Here is a 14518-nt window from a genome sequence, read left to right on the forward strand (position 1 = left end):
TCAGAGATGGCTGCAGCTCTCAGAGAAATGCTCAACACTTTTGTTAAAGACAGGGTGTCTTCGGTTAAAAAACAGTCAGTGTGAGTGCGTGTGTGTGTGCGTGCATGTATGCGTGTATGTATATGAGAGAGAAAGAGACGGAGAAAAGGAGAGAGACAGAGAGATAAAGGCTTTTAGGGAGAAGTTCTAAGTAAAAGGATAGTATTAGCTTGTCTTCTCAACAGACTGAATTTTTTGGAGGTCTCCAATTGCCTGCACAGGTTGTGTCCCTTCCCTTTCTCTGTCTCTCTTTATCTCTCTCTGTTAGCTTTCTGCTGTAAATGTTGCACTTCTCACCTCTCAGTAGGAGATTACGGTATGTTGCATTTAGGGTTACAGAAATGGTGTTTTGGAACAAAGCACGTGACTTTTCCCTTATTTTAAATGGTTTCCCACTTGTTATCAATTACACACATGTCACGTATGATACAAACACATCTTTTTGCATTGAGGATGCTACACAGGTGTCAGTTTCTAAGCATGGACCTCAGCTGAGTTATTTAGTAAGCTACAACCCTGAAATGTGTATTTAGAGTGAATGACTTAACTGACTTGAAAACATCACCCAAATCACTACGATGCTCATAATTACTGCCTGCCAAAAAAAAGGGGCAGCTTTTATTAAACTCAGAAAGCTAATGGTGTTCCCACATAATGATTTATGGCAAGACTGTAATGCTAGTTTCACACTGGTAAACTGCTATGTATATTGTGGGTTTTGGGCATTCATGTAATTTATCTCATTTATTTCAACTGTTTCTAGTTCACTACTTGAGGAGTTTTATTGCTGTGTTGATAATAACATTTTGGATTTAATTTTAATTTCTCAATTATCCTATTCTCCTAAAACTTTTTGGTGTAGTGGACCTGCCAAGGTGTTACATTCATAAGCAATACATCATAGTTCACGTACAAATATATTTCCAGGTGTAAGTACCTTGTGGCACACCATGGATACAGTACTGGTCACATAACCAGCCTTGTGTCATAGAGACTGACACATATACTTATGGCTGGTCATGTTTCACTACTGACTGTTTGTGAAGGCCTAAAATGTAATAAAGCCGAAAATGTAATAACTTATTGTCTTTGCATGGAGGTCCAAAATAATAACAACCAATAATGTAATAACTGCCAAAATCTAATAAAACATAATAACCTAGTGTTATTCTTCCTCAAACTTGACGCATATGACCTGTTTTACCTGACTCTTATTACATTATGGGTATGTGTTTTTACAGTATTCATTAAAAAATTGGTCACCAAGCCAATAATGTAATAACCTGCCAATGATGTTTTTAATTCCATTATCGGCTTTATTACATCATGTTATATAATACTACTGACAGTTATTACATTTTGGGTAGTTATTGGGTTTTGGACCTCCACACCAAGCCAACAATGTCATAATTCACCCATTATGTAATAAGTTATTACATTTTGGGTGGTTATTACATTTTGTGCCTCTGCACCAAAATAAAAAAATAATAACTTGCCCATAATATAATAAATTATTCCATTTTGAGCCTTATTACATTTGCGCCTTTACATTGCACTGCATGGCAATAAGTATGTTTGTCTAGATTAGAGTGTTCGATTGAATTGTTACAGTTTTTGCCTGCTCTCTAATCTTTGATTGTGGGTTTTTTTAATCAACCTCAGATACTACGATATTGTTAGGTTACACTGAATACTGACAACAAGCTCTTGAAGTCTTTGTATTTTGCTGGTTTTAGTCCCCATTAGAAATAAATGGCATTCATGTCTGTATGGTAAGTATCAACAAAGACACCAAAAGCAATACATTGTAAAGGCATATATAAAAATGTATGTATGTTTTTGCATGTGGTCGCTTGCAATTTGCCCAGTTTCACACAACTACAATTTGTGAATTAGTTTAACATAGCCTGTGAGCGCTGGGATAGGCTCCAGCACCCCCCGCAACCCTAATTAGGATAAGCAGCTTAGATAATGAGTGATGAGTGAGTGAGTTTAACATAGTTTCATGGTTCCTCTCCAACCTGAGTTATCTCTACTAAATCTCTCGTGTTGTGCCAACTCTGAAAGGTCCATACACACTGTTACCTTAATTTTCTTACTGAAGAGTAGCTTAATTTTGTGAGTTAGTTACCCTAAATAATTGAAAAATTTGATATTAAGTGTAACATCATGGCTTCCTTCACTGTCAGTGTAATCTGTGCCCTCTAAATGACATAGCATTTGTTAACTGGCCAGTTTTTCTACAACAAAATCTGGAAAATTAAATTATTTCACATATAAATATTAAGTTATTCTGTAATAAGATCCCTTTCTTTGATATGTGGACAATTTTGTTGTTGTTATGAGATCATTTTTAGGTTGAATTAACGAGATATTGATACAAAGTTTGTTATTTAGTTATCTGACATTGTATGGATGTAAAAATATGCAACCAAATTGCACAACATATTATCCTAATATTACATTTTAGATGTCATAGTGGTTTAGCTCATTGGAAAATGTAGGTTACTCATAAAATTCATAAAACTATGGACTTCAAGTTTCATTGTGAAATGTTTCTTTTAAGCATCATTTAATGACCCACTGAGCAATTTTACTCTACATTGTCCACTTACACTGACTGAAGTCTAGAAGCGTGGTCTCCTGATGTTTCTGATGTAATTGGGGTTTGACTAAAGCTTTTAGCACATACGTGTTTTCTTTTTGTATCATGTCTTTTGTGTAATGTTGCAGTCATTCATCATGTGACTGGCTTTGCATGTTAACCATATAATGTTTATGGCCCATAGAATCCTAATATCACACAGTAAAACAATGTTACCACATGCAATATGTTATTGGCACTTTTGATTGTAAAACAGCACTGAAATGAGCTGATAAGCTAAGAATTAGCTGTTCCTGCCCATTGGTCAACGATATCTTTGCTCATTTATGTATACAGCTGAAACAGTTTGTCACAGATGTATATATTTTATGTGGATGAAAGATAGAAGCTCTCTTGTTGACAGATTCAGTTAATGCAACTACACGATACAGCTGGGATGAGCAATTATTCTTATGAGCTGTTAGACATGGCATCCAAAAACTACAGATTTTGTACTTTTATTTTGACACACATCTACACACAGCTTTGTTACTCAATGTTTCGTCAGGGTACCTGTTCTTTGATTTGAGGAATACAACTTTCTAGCAATTTTAATGCTCTGCATTATGTTTCAAATATTATCTAGTAATGTATAATTATCTGACCAATATTTTGGACTAGATCTGTTGCAAATCCATTATGCATTTTTGTAATTATTGGTGTTTCAATTTGCTTTGATATATTTTACCAAATTTAGTCCTTTATGCCTCCTCATGACCATCCCCTTTTATTTATTTATTTATTTATTTTTGGCATTGGATTGGATACTTAAAGCTTATCAACTGTAAAGACCAAAACAGAGTTATATTACAACTGACTCTAAGGAGTCATCACATATGGCCGTGATTTTTTTGATGTCGCCTGTATTCCAGAGAAAAAAAAAAGAATGTTCATATTTCCCTTGTAAATGTTCATATTTCTTTATAATGAACTCTTGTTTACAGGTGAGAGAGTCTTATTTGGTGGTAATGAATCTTATATGTTTTGAAATATTTTTGTGTGTGTTGTACTGAAAAGGTCTGTTGAGATGTATGATCTAAGATGAGTAGATAGCTTAAACAGGTGTGATAACTGTTGTCCTCCATTGTCTCCCAGTGTCCTTTTTAGTTTTGCATCGTTTTGTATGTTTTAGCCATCGGCTTCTTGAACTGAATTTGATTGAGGCAGAGGTCTCTATCATTTGTGTTTTAATAAAATGGGTGGACATTTAACCCAGTTGGACATTCTGTATGACAGCGTCAGTCTGATTAATTTCCAGAAGGGAAATTAGTTGTTAGATGGATTGTATGCTCAAAGTTACACATGTGATTAATAAAAATTAACATCCATAAAATTGTCACAAGTTGAGTAATCTCAGAAAGGCTATACAGCAGTTTGCCTTAAATGATTAAATTCACATGGGAACAATTTTTTCCTCTATCTATCTTTTTGCCAACTTAGGGATTCTCTCCAGTCACTGTCATGTCACAAAGTAATGTGGTTTAAAACATGTTAGCCATTTGTTTTTGGAAGCCCAAATGATCTTCAAAATCCATTTAATGACTATTTTAATGGAACTGTTATCTCTGTTGACTAGAAGGTTAAAATAATATACTTTTGGTTAAATGGAAGGATGAAAGCCTTAAATTCAGACCAGTTATAACCTCTATGTCAAAGCCTTTCACTGACCTCTTATAACCTTGGCACCAGAAGCAAGTGGGCCTTTCTGCACGTGAGCGATTAAGCTGTTTGCTTAAGTTTATAATAGGCAAGTCTGTCATTTGTCATGAATGTGTCTGTCGACTGAACTAAGGGGCTTACTAAAGCAATTTTGAGAGGGGTAAGGAAGCAGCTGAGAGGGCCTGTGAAGTCTCACATTACTCTGTTTCTGTCTTTGAAACTTTATCTTTCAGTATAGCCACTGAGTTGGCTAAACCATTGTTTTGGTTTATTTGTGTCATAGTATGTAGGTCAGGTAGGCAAGCAACTGTAGTCACTGATATATTCATATTTTTAGAAACCAGTGTTTACTCTCTGAGTATAATGAAAGATACAGAGCCACTGTCACTAATACCCACACCTTTGGTCAGTTCTTTTTCACAAATGGGAAAATTTTGTGAAAACAAAGCTAACGTGTGAGACAATGGGCCCTCGTTTGTAATTATTCCAACTAGCACATCACACAAGAATCTTCTGTGTTTTTTTATTGCTGTTTTGCCAAGATCAGAACAGGCAGCTAATTCAGACAAGTGCCAACACCAAAAGCTACGTAACACATTTAGAATTTAACTGGCAGAGTGGAAGAGCAGTAGATATGGATAGCGGAGAATGTGAATGGGATTATTCACAACAAGACAATGTATATCAGAGAGAAATGTGAAGTAAAATGAAGTTTATCACTAAATTCCAGCACCTTTACAGCACCTTATTTTTAAATCCAGAGTCTTCTCTTTCTTATTTACCCTACCCCCCCTCTCTCTCTTTCTCATCCATTTACTCACACCCTCTCCTTGACTCTATTAGATTGTTTCTTTCCTGCATCCTTCAGCTCTCACTCTTGTGATTTTGGCTGTCTGAGCCATGTCATGGAGCAGCTTGTTTCAGAGTGTTAACAGGACCACATTAACCACAGAGAACAGATTGCCTCAGCTCCTGTGACCACCAGTTGGCTGTCAGAATATTTTTACCCCTCTCTGATTTCTTGGCTGTGTTGGAAACAAAGCACAGAGACCAGATCACTTCCCACTGGTTGCTGACTGCATGCCAAAAAGTTAACGACATGACTTGTAGCATGGTGTGAGCTATTTTTTATCACACTGTAATTTCTTATCCAAATACTGCATGGATACAGACTGTTACACTTGACTGTATGAAAGTGTGTGACTGTGTGTGTGTGTGTGTGTGTGTGTGTGTGTGTGTGTGTGTGTGTGTGTGTGTGTGTGTGTGTGAGTGAGTGTGAGTGTGTGTGCATGCATGCGTGCGTAAAGGTGTAAATAATAAAGAGTGCAAATAGAGGTGTGATGGAAAGTGGGAGTGTGTCTAGAAGGGAATTCCCCCATATAAAACACAGTCACACCCACTCAGTCTCTGAGTGTGAGACGTCTATGAGAGTGAGTGTTTGGTCAGACATCTATGCTCAGCTGAATCTCCTATCAGTCATGCAGACAAGCACAAGAGGAGGATTCCCCACCCAAGTATCTACCAAACTGTGAGTAAACATGACTACATATTTTATACACATAATTAATCCCACCCCTCAGTGATGTACATAAACGGTGGTTCTTGTCTTTTTGTTTGTTTGTTTGTTTGTGTGTGTGTGTGTGTGTTTTAATTTGTCATTTTTGCAATCAAGATTTGATTGCATTCCTGCAAGCCTCACATTCTCACACCCGTGTGTCCTGACATCATAATAAATGTTTTGATATTTTGCAATGTTGCAAAACACTCATGTCAGTAAGAAAAGCTGTAGGCACTGTATTATTTTTTTGGTTAACAGCAGATACTAGATTAGGTACTTAGCTGATTTCAGAGCTCAAGCTGTTGGTATCATTGCAGGATAATAGGACAGTACAGTTTGAGTGGTACAGTCTGAAACATGTGCAGAGACATTTTCTGGATTTTGAAAAATATTCAGATTGATGTATTTGGATAGAATAAATACCTGGATCATGGTCATTGCAGACAGAATGAAAGATCTCTTAAAGTTTTGGAAGACATACCATATAAACACACAGTAACAGTAAAGTAACCTGATTTATTTTTTGGATGTTACTTTATATAACATCGATGGGAGATTAATTTTCCAGACCTGCAACAGTACCAAGAAACAAAATGCCACCATCTTTCAGGCGCAGTCATACAAATAGAACCTCAAAGAACATTTTGTAAAATATAATAATTTAATCTAAGGGAATACCTGAGAAGTATCTGGGTACTAACTGCCTGTATTCTTAAATGAGATGCTATTTACTTAGTACTAACAAACAAAATAATACTAGAAACAAAATAGAACTCTGGAAGTATGATTAAAATATAATACATTTGGTTGAACCTGGTAATCTTTTTAATTAATAATCCATTTTAACCATTTTTTTAAAAACATGAATGAATCTGAACAGCTTTTAATGGGTCAAAACTAACAAGCAAAATAGTGCTAGAAGCAAATTAGAATTCAGTATCATCACAATGCAATGCAATAGGTTGAATCCAGTGTATCTTTTTAATTTTTTATTTTAACTGTATAAAGAAATCATGAATGGATCTGATGAGCTTTTAATGGGTCAAAAACTAACAAACAAAATAGTGGTAGAAATAAATTAGAATTCAGTAAGTATGATTAAAATACAGTGTACTAGGTTGAACCCAGTGTTTCTCTTCAGAATATGAAAGGACCTGAACAGCTTTCAATGGGTCAAAAACAGCCACTCTCTGTCAGATTTATTTTTATCTTTAAATGATTAATCTTTATCTTTATCTGATCAAGGCCTTTCCTTTACTCCCTACTGTAATGGCATGTGCCAAATGCATGCAATGGGCAGCTCTTCTTTGGGAAGAAATGAATATCTAAAAGTAGTTCTGTCCTGTGTGACCCCAGTAACCCGACACTCAGAGGACACCTAGAGGGGTCAGTGTGTCCAACCCCACAGAAGTCCTAAGGCACACTAACAAAAGCCTCCATGTAATTCTACGCCTTAACGATTCAGCATTTTACTGAATTCCTGTCTGTAACCATCAAACAAAATTTATTTTAACCATCAAACAGAAATTTATGTCATCTGTCATCTCTTAAAATAATGTTCTGTCCTTCATGTCATAAAATCATGTTATGTAATCTTCCTCCATGTGTTTATGACTGCCTAACAACTGAAATACTCCTTCAGAAATGTTTATTTTATTGAACCACAAAGTGTTTCCTTCTTTTTCTCTCGCTCTCTGGTTTTATAATTAATTTTGTTTGTGTCACTTACAGAGAAGATATTCAGAGGACTCCTGAACTGAATAAATTCAAAAGTTTTGAACATCTGGCGCTTGATGACCCATCAGAGCAGGAAGATCCTAGAGAGTACTGTTACGGTCTGCTCTTTTGTAACTATTATAGTCTGTTGTCCGGCCTAGTGTTACACTCACGTTCCTTTGTAAATCTGTTGCAGTCTGCCCTTTTATAAAAAAAAAAGTCTGTCCTTTTGTAACACAGCTTGTACTTTTGTAACACTGTTACAATCCATTCTTTTTCTTACACAGTCTGTGCTTTTATAACATTGTTATAGTCCTTCCTTCTACAAAACAATCTTTACTTTACTTTATAACACATTCTGTCTTTTTATAGCAAAATCTATTCTTCATGACTACACTACAGTCTGTGTTGAACTCCTTACTTATTTCTCTCTTTTCTACCTTTAGGAGGATATCACCCGGTACAGATAGGGGATGTGTTAAACAAGAGATACAAAGTCCTCTCCAAGCTGGGCTGGGGCTATTTTGCCACTGTCTGGTTGTGTGTGGACCTCAGGTATGTAGATACTTCTTATGTGCTCCCGCATGATGAGTGTGCATCCATATGTGTGTTTTGATAATATGTATGTGTATGTATATGTATTACAGGTCTGGTAGGTATGTTGCAGTGAAACTGTTAAAGAGTGGAGCAGGATTCACTCAGGCTGGTCAAGATGAGCTCACACTTCTACGCTGTGTGAGTTTCCATCTTTCCATACTTCCATCAAAAAATCTTTGTACTTAATAATACACACACACACACACACACACACACTACACACGAACATACATGCATATTAACACACACAAGAACATGTTTACATGTAGCATACACTGTATGAAACATACTGCATGCTCTGGTAGCAACTGCATACAGTCTTAATGTAATTAACACGTTAAAATGAGGAAATATAAGTAATATTAAATTAGGGCAAGACAGAACATGAAATAAGACAAAAGTTAACACTAATAGAGAGAGCCATTAAGGTGAAATTCAATGTTTCAAGTACTTAATTCAATGATTTAATTCAGGTGAAATTAAAATTGTTGTGTTTATCAAAAATTATGCATTATAGTAACTATCTCCCTCTCTGTTCAGGCCAGTGGTCCCACTGCTCGCCATCCCCTGAGTCGACGGATTGTTCAGCTGTTAGATGAGTTTAAGATAGCCGGTGTCAACGGCATTCGTATCCTTTTACGTCTCAGCGCAGAGCACAATTTCCGCCTTTTGTGTGGTGATGGCTGGTTCAGCCTACACCAGACACGTACTTGAGTTACACTATCTCATAAACACGGTTTCAAGTGATATCGTGGTAATGGTAATTTTTGGTAATTTTATTTATATAGCACATTTCGTACACAAAGGTAATTCAAAGTGTTTTACATAAAAATGAATACAAATAGAACAGAGGATGAAAAAATAAAACGATTAAGACTATAAAATGCAAAAGAAGAAATAAAAACAATAAAATAAGTAAAAAGGAACAATTGACGGCAATTAAATGCATAAGAAAAATAATGCATTTTAATGCAATAACAGTAAAATCCATAAAAGGAGTAATTAGCAGCAATTAAAAGCAGAGATGAACATAAAAGCCTGTTTTTAAAAGTGGCCAGAGTCGGGGCGCATCTAAGATCTTCCGGAGGTTTGTTCCAGCTATGTGTAGCATAATAAGTGAATGCGGCCTTACCTTGTTTTGTTGTGATTAAGTCTTGACAAATCTCAAGATATGTGTCTGGTGCTGGAGTTACTGGGGCCAGATCTGCGCACTTGGCAGCTGTGTTTTGGTACCCCAGGTCTAGAGCTAACCTGCATCAAACGCATCCTTACACAGGTAATGTTTTATTAAAGCGGGAGGAGGGGGTGAGCAGCAATTATTTGATAATTTAGAGCAGATAGTTATTCACTCACATGTGAAATCATTGCAGATTCTTGAGGGGCTGGACTATTTGCACACCCACTGCAAAATCATCCATACAGACATTAAACCTGAGAATATACTGCTGAGCCTAGAGACACAGTCCCACCAGACAAAAGCAGGACGCCCTCAGATCCTTGGTAACAAGTCCACAGGGAACAATGTCGCAGGTAGGGCTGCCTTAGCTGGAGTGTTAAATTACTGTGCATTTAATTGAATTAATTAAATAATTAAGTTGCTATGTTCCTAAGTCAACATATATGCACAGTCAGCTGATGATTTTTCAGTTGTTTCAATTTTGCCCCCCAGTGAAATGGCTCCATTTTCATTTTCAATCTCTTACCAGAAAGTGTTGTTGGACAGGCTATCATTCCAGATTGGATTACTTTGAAAATTGCAGACCTGGGTAGCTCCTGTTGGGTGGTGGGTTCAACACTGCAACTTCTAATGCAAAGTTTGATGGCTGTGACCAGTTTCTGCCTGCATGTCCTCATGCCTTAAATTAACTATGAACTCCAGCTTCAAATCCCTATAATTCCAATTCAACTGGTGACAGATGATATTTAACTGCTTATTGCTGGTCTCTGAAAGTGACTTTGATGATATTGCACATAGTTTTATGGTACATTTTTAGACTTCATTTTGGACTTCTTTAGACTACATTTTTAGACTATTAAACACTTTTAGAGTTTTAGAATTTTAATGGACCTTGAATAGTTCGGCCTGTCTTCGATTTGTTTCAGTACAAGCACTTTTGTGAGGAGATTCAGACACGGCAGTACCGCTCACTGGAGGTTCTGCTGGGTGCTGACTACGGCCCACCTGCTGACATCTGGAGTCTAGCATGCCTGGTAAGAGTGGCAAGACACCCAGGTGAATTGACATTTCACCCTGTCACCCTGTCAGTTTAATTTGTTGAATGTTGATGAAACCACCATATTTACTATAGTTGGCAAATGCCCGTGGATGTCATTATTGTAAATAAACACTGTCATTCAGCTCTAGAGAAAGTATAGTGAAGTCCTCTGCTCTTTGTACAGGCCTTTGAACTTGCCACAGGTGACTCACTCTTTGAACCCAGAGCTGGAAAGACTTTCTCATTGGAGGAGGGTAAAACACAAACTTCACTTTACCATACAATAGGATCTTGAAATGATAGTTGTCCAACGGTATTTAATGTCCATATTTGTTATTCCTAGACCACATTGCTCATATCATTGAGCTACTGGGCAAGATTCCAGCAGCAGTGGCTCTCTCTGGAAAATATTCCTCCGATTACTTCAACCAAAAAGGTGGGCTGGACAAAAAACCTATTCCTTGGTTCAGATTGCCAACATTGGAGGAAAATGCTCATTTCTATCAGTATTATGCTGTCTTTAAAACAGTTTTATGATTAATTAGTGAAAACACCTGCTTTCTTCCCATAGTAGCCATGTCAGCAGTACAGTTACTTTAAAACAGTTAAAAGATTTAGTAAAGGGGATTTAGTCTTTGCATGCAAAAGTGGCTCTTTTTTTTGGTTGCAGTTTCGTAAACAGCATGTACAGGAGACTTACATTAAGCTACAGGGAGTCTTTTCCACCAAAGCTGAAACAGACATATATCAGATGAAAAAGTCTCTCACTTCACTGCGCCTCTCTCCTTCCTCATCCTCATGGGTGTGACAGGTGACCTAAAGCGAATTGGTGTACTGCGACCATGGAGTCTGTATGAGGTACTGGTGGAGAAATATCATTTTCTCCTCAGAGAAGCCTCTATGTTCTCTGACTTCCTACTACACATGCTGGACTTTGTACCTGAGAGGAGGGCTACAGCTGCTCAATGCCTCAAACACCCATGGCTTACAACATAACTATGACACTTTTGATTTAACAATGTTATACTAGTATTTTATAAAATGTAATCTTGTGAATTTATAAAATAATATTTGTACTTATGATGAAATATAATTGTCTTACCTATGTTACTCTGAGATCAGTGGTTGTTTGAGTGAATTTATGTGTTGGTATGGGCTCATGCAATATTCTCCTGATCTCATGCATAGTCCATTCAAAAGAAGTCACAGCACTAATGTTAACTGAAGACCCAGTACACTCCTTTCAGATCAGGAATTTTCAGATGGCTCAGGCAATACCTCCAGAGAATACAGTATTTATTACTATTTTCTGTTGACCACACAACAAGAACTAACTGGGTTCATCTCTGCTTCACCTCCCCATGAGTACTAACCAATGGGAAAGTATAGGGAAAATGTTGTTCATGATAAGACCATAGCATATGGTTTATATGGTGTGTCTATTTTTGTTAATCCTCATGCTCAATGTTACTGTACGTCAGGGCTGTGCTGCTGTGGTGAATGAATGATAAGGAGTGTAACAGGGTTGTGTGTGGTTGCCTAGAAGTATGTGTGTGTGAGTGTGTGTATGTCTATAATAGCATCTGAACAAGAAGCTTAAACCATTTAAATATGTGCAAGATTGATATTCCAAACAAACTTTAGATTTTTTCTAGATTTTTAGATTTTTTCTTGTCTTTTATCCACTTTCTCTTAAAGAAAAATTCAGAGATTTTTTTCTTTTTTTTTTTTTACAAAAATGAAGACCTTGTTTAGTGTGATTCATTACAAAAGATTCTTAATGTTGCTGATTTTGTCTTTGCACAGGAAATGTATTAATAGTCTAGACATTTTAGTAATTGAATACTTGGGGACATCTAGTGCCTGTGAGCTGTAAAAATGACTTGGGAACAACTCCATCCTTTGGCTACAAGGGATGTTTGAAAATAGTGCATCATAAAACAGTTGATGGCTAAATGTTTATCCCATTCACTGATTTTTCAATTTGATATTTAGGATAATGTCATCTGCTTATATGCAAATTAAGGTGAATCTGGCAAAAATACCAATACCTTCGGTCTTACTATTGTTTATATTACAAAACAGTATGAAGAAATAAGTGTGGGACAATGTGGCATCTTTTTCAGGTGCCTCTCCTTCTCTAACCATACGGTAATACTAAAGCTCAACTCAGTTAAGTGATTACCATGTTTGTTTAATGCATTTGTAACTTTTGCAAAGTATCCACTAATCCAAGTGTGTTAGGATCTCAAAAATGATCAAAGATATCAAATAATGTTGTTGGCTAATCTGATATTATCTGTGATCTACCCATGTGTCATAAATATAGACTAAACATGACCTATTCTGTTACTATTTCATTGATGGATTCTTTAATTAATCTTGCCAAACATAAAGCCATGGTTTTACAAAGCTCTCTCATACTGTACAAACAACATTTTGCTGATACTATCTGTAAAGCTGTCAGCATTTTGTCTTGCCCCATGTAAGAAGGGAGAGGAAACCATGTGATGAGTATGTGTTGAGCAAATGACATCAGTGTATCCTGTCTCAGACAGGGGCAACTAGCATTATTACAGATGTCACTCCTCCAACCTATCAATGTCATACTCATATGTCATTATTTAATATTGTGTAATACAGTATGCATTCATGTGCTTCATACTGCTGGCATGGTTTCTAAGGTCATTGTAAATTTCAACTGAACTGATCCATTTCTGTGCAATTAGCTATCTGATTTCCCCTGACTTCACTGCTGCACTACTGAATGTCATTTCAATTTAAAGATTTTGGTTTGATTTATCGGTTTATTTTGTAAAGTAATGTCCTTAACATTGGAATAAATGGTATAAATTGGAATAAATTGGAGGGGGGTATGGATATGCAGATAAACAAAAACAACACAAAACAAAACAAAACAAAACAAAACAAAAAAAAAAAACTCAGAAAGCCACAAAAGAATGTTTTGAGCTTTGTTTCAAAGTTATTTTCAATTTGTGTCAAACTTGTTTTAAATGAAGGAAGTTCCATAAATTACATTCATAAAAAATGTTTTTAGTGTGCATGCGTGTGTATGTATGAATCTTGGTGCAGTTAATGAAGTGGCACGTGATGAAAGGCAGCAGCTCCCAACACATTCAGTCAGACTTTAAAAATGTATGGAGTAGACAGATAATTGGTGTGCTTGCTATAATCTGGATCCTGTAAAGTGTCTTTCTGTCATAATTGACAGAATTATGCACAGCTTATATACTCTTGAGAAAAGTCTGTAATTGGAGCATTAGTCCCTAAAGAATTATAATGAAAACTAAATAGGGGTCTCTTAGACCCCAGAACTGGGCCAGATTTGGCAAACTGACAAGAGTTGTAGTCCTCTATTTATTTGAAAAAAAAAAAAGGCAAAAAACAAACAAAAGACTATTATTTCTTTCAACCTGACTGGAGCATATCTGAGAGCAGAAACTGATTTTTTTTTTAATTGCTGAATGAGACTGTGTCACTCCAGTTCTTTATCTAGGGTTGAAGACAGATTTTACTTCATCACCTAAAGTCAACATAAACACCAAGAAAACATACGAATCGTAAGGACAAAGAAAAATCTCATCGGAGGTAAGAGAGAGAGAAACGAACATAAAAGGGCCTAACTGGGACTCGAGCACTTGTTGCAGCTGTCTCATATTTTTTAGGATCACTGACATCGTATGTTACATGCTGAATGTGTAGTGCAATTATAATCGAGCTTCATGACTTGCTTACGTTCAGCCTCAACACTTCTACACGGCTTCCCCGTTTCCTTCAACACGCCACAATCAACGTGCATGTGGCAAAAAATTCATTTTATGATGTCTTATCTATATTCTTTATCTAATTTTGAATTAAGTGTTCTCCTCTATGTAGTTCAGCTACGATGCCCTTTCCGAAGCTTTTGGTACTTGTAGTCTCTCACTCTGCTCCCACTGCTGCCACGTCTTGAAAATAACAAGTAAAGAAACTACAATTCCCATAGAGAGACATATCCTCCTATCTTCCACCTCTTGCGCCCCCTCCCACTTTTTGTTGGTCCGCGAGGAAGTCGCAAGATGGCCGACG

General features: G+C 36.6%; 1 protein-coding gene across 1 annotated transcript; it reads left to right on the forward strand.

Annotated features, from left to right (window-relative positions):
* The first annotated feature begins 6 nt into the window (after positions 1 to 6).
* Positions 7 to 11425, forward strand: LOC115806918 (SRSF protein kinase 3). The gene is made up of 12 exons (XM_030767775.1): positions 7 to 80; positions 7632 to 7735; positions 8063 to 8171; positions 8264 to 8351; positions 8754 to 8841; positions 9383 to 9489; positions 9584 to 9736; positions 9937 to 9996; positions 10317 to 10424; positions 10614 to 10683; positions 10773 to 10865; positions 11241 to 11425. The coding sequence occupies exons 1-12, from the start codon at positions 7 to 9 to the stop codon at positions 11423 to 11425; spliced, it is 1239 nt and encodes a 412-aa protein (XP_030623635.1).
* The last annotated feature ends 3093 nt before the right edge of the window (positions 11426 to 14518 follow it).

Source organism: Chanos chanos, chromosome 3 (genome assembly GCF_902362185.1).
Source record: "Chanos chanos chromosome 3, fChaCha1.1, whole genome shotgun sequence".
Classification (NCBI taxonomy): domain Eukaryota; kingdom Metazoa; phylum Chordata; class Actinopteri; order Gonorynchiformes; family Chanidae; genus Chanos; species Chanos chanos.

Excerpts from the sequence above, each read along its gene's own strand:
- LOC115806918 (XM_030767775.1), top strand. The coding sequence starts at position 7 with ATGGCTGCAGCTCTCAGAGAAATGCTCAACACTTTTGTTAAAGACAGG. Across the intron at positions 8,172-8,263 it reads TGGTTGTGTGTGGACCTCAG|GTCTGGTAGGTATGTTGCAG; the intron begins GTATGTAGATAC and ends TATGTATTACAG. Across the intron at positions 10,684-10,772 it reads GACTTTCTCATTGGAGGAGG|ACCACATTGCTCATATCATT; the intron begins GTAAAACACAAA and ends TGTTATTCCTAG.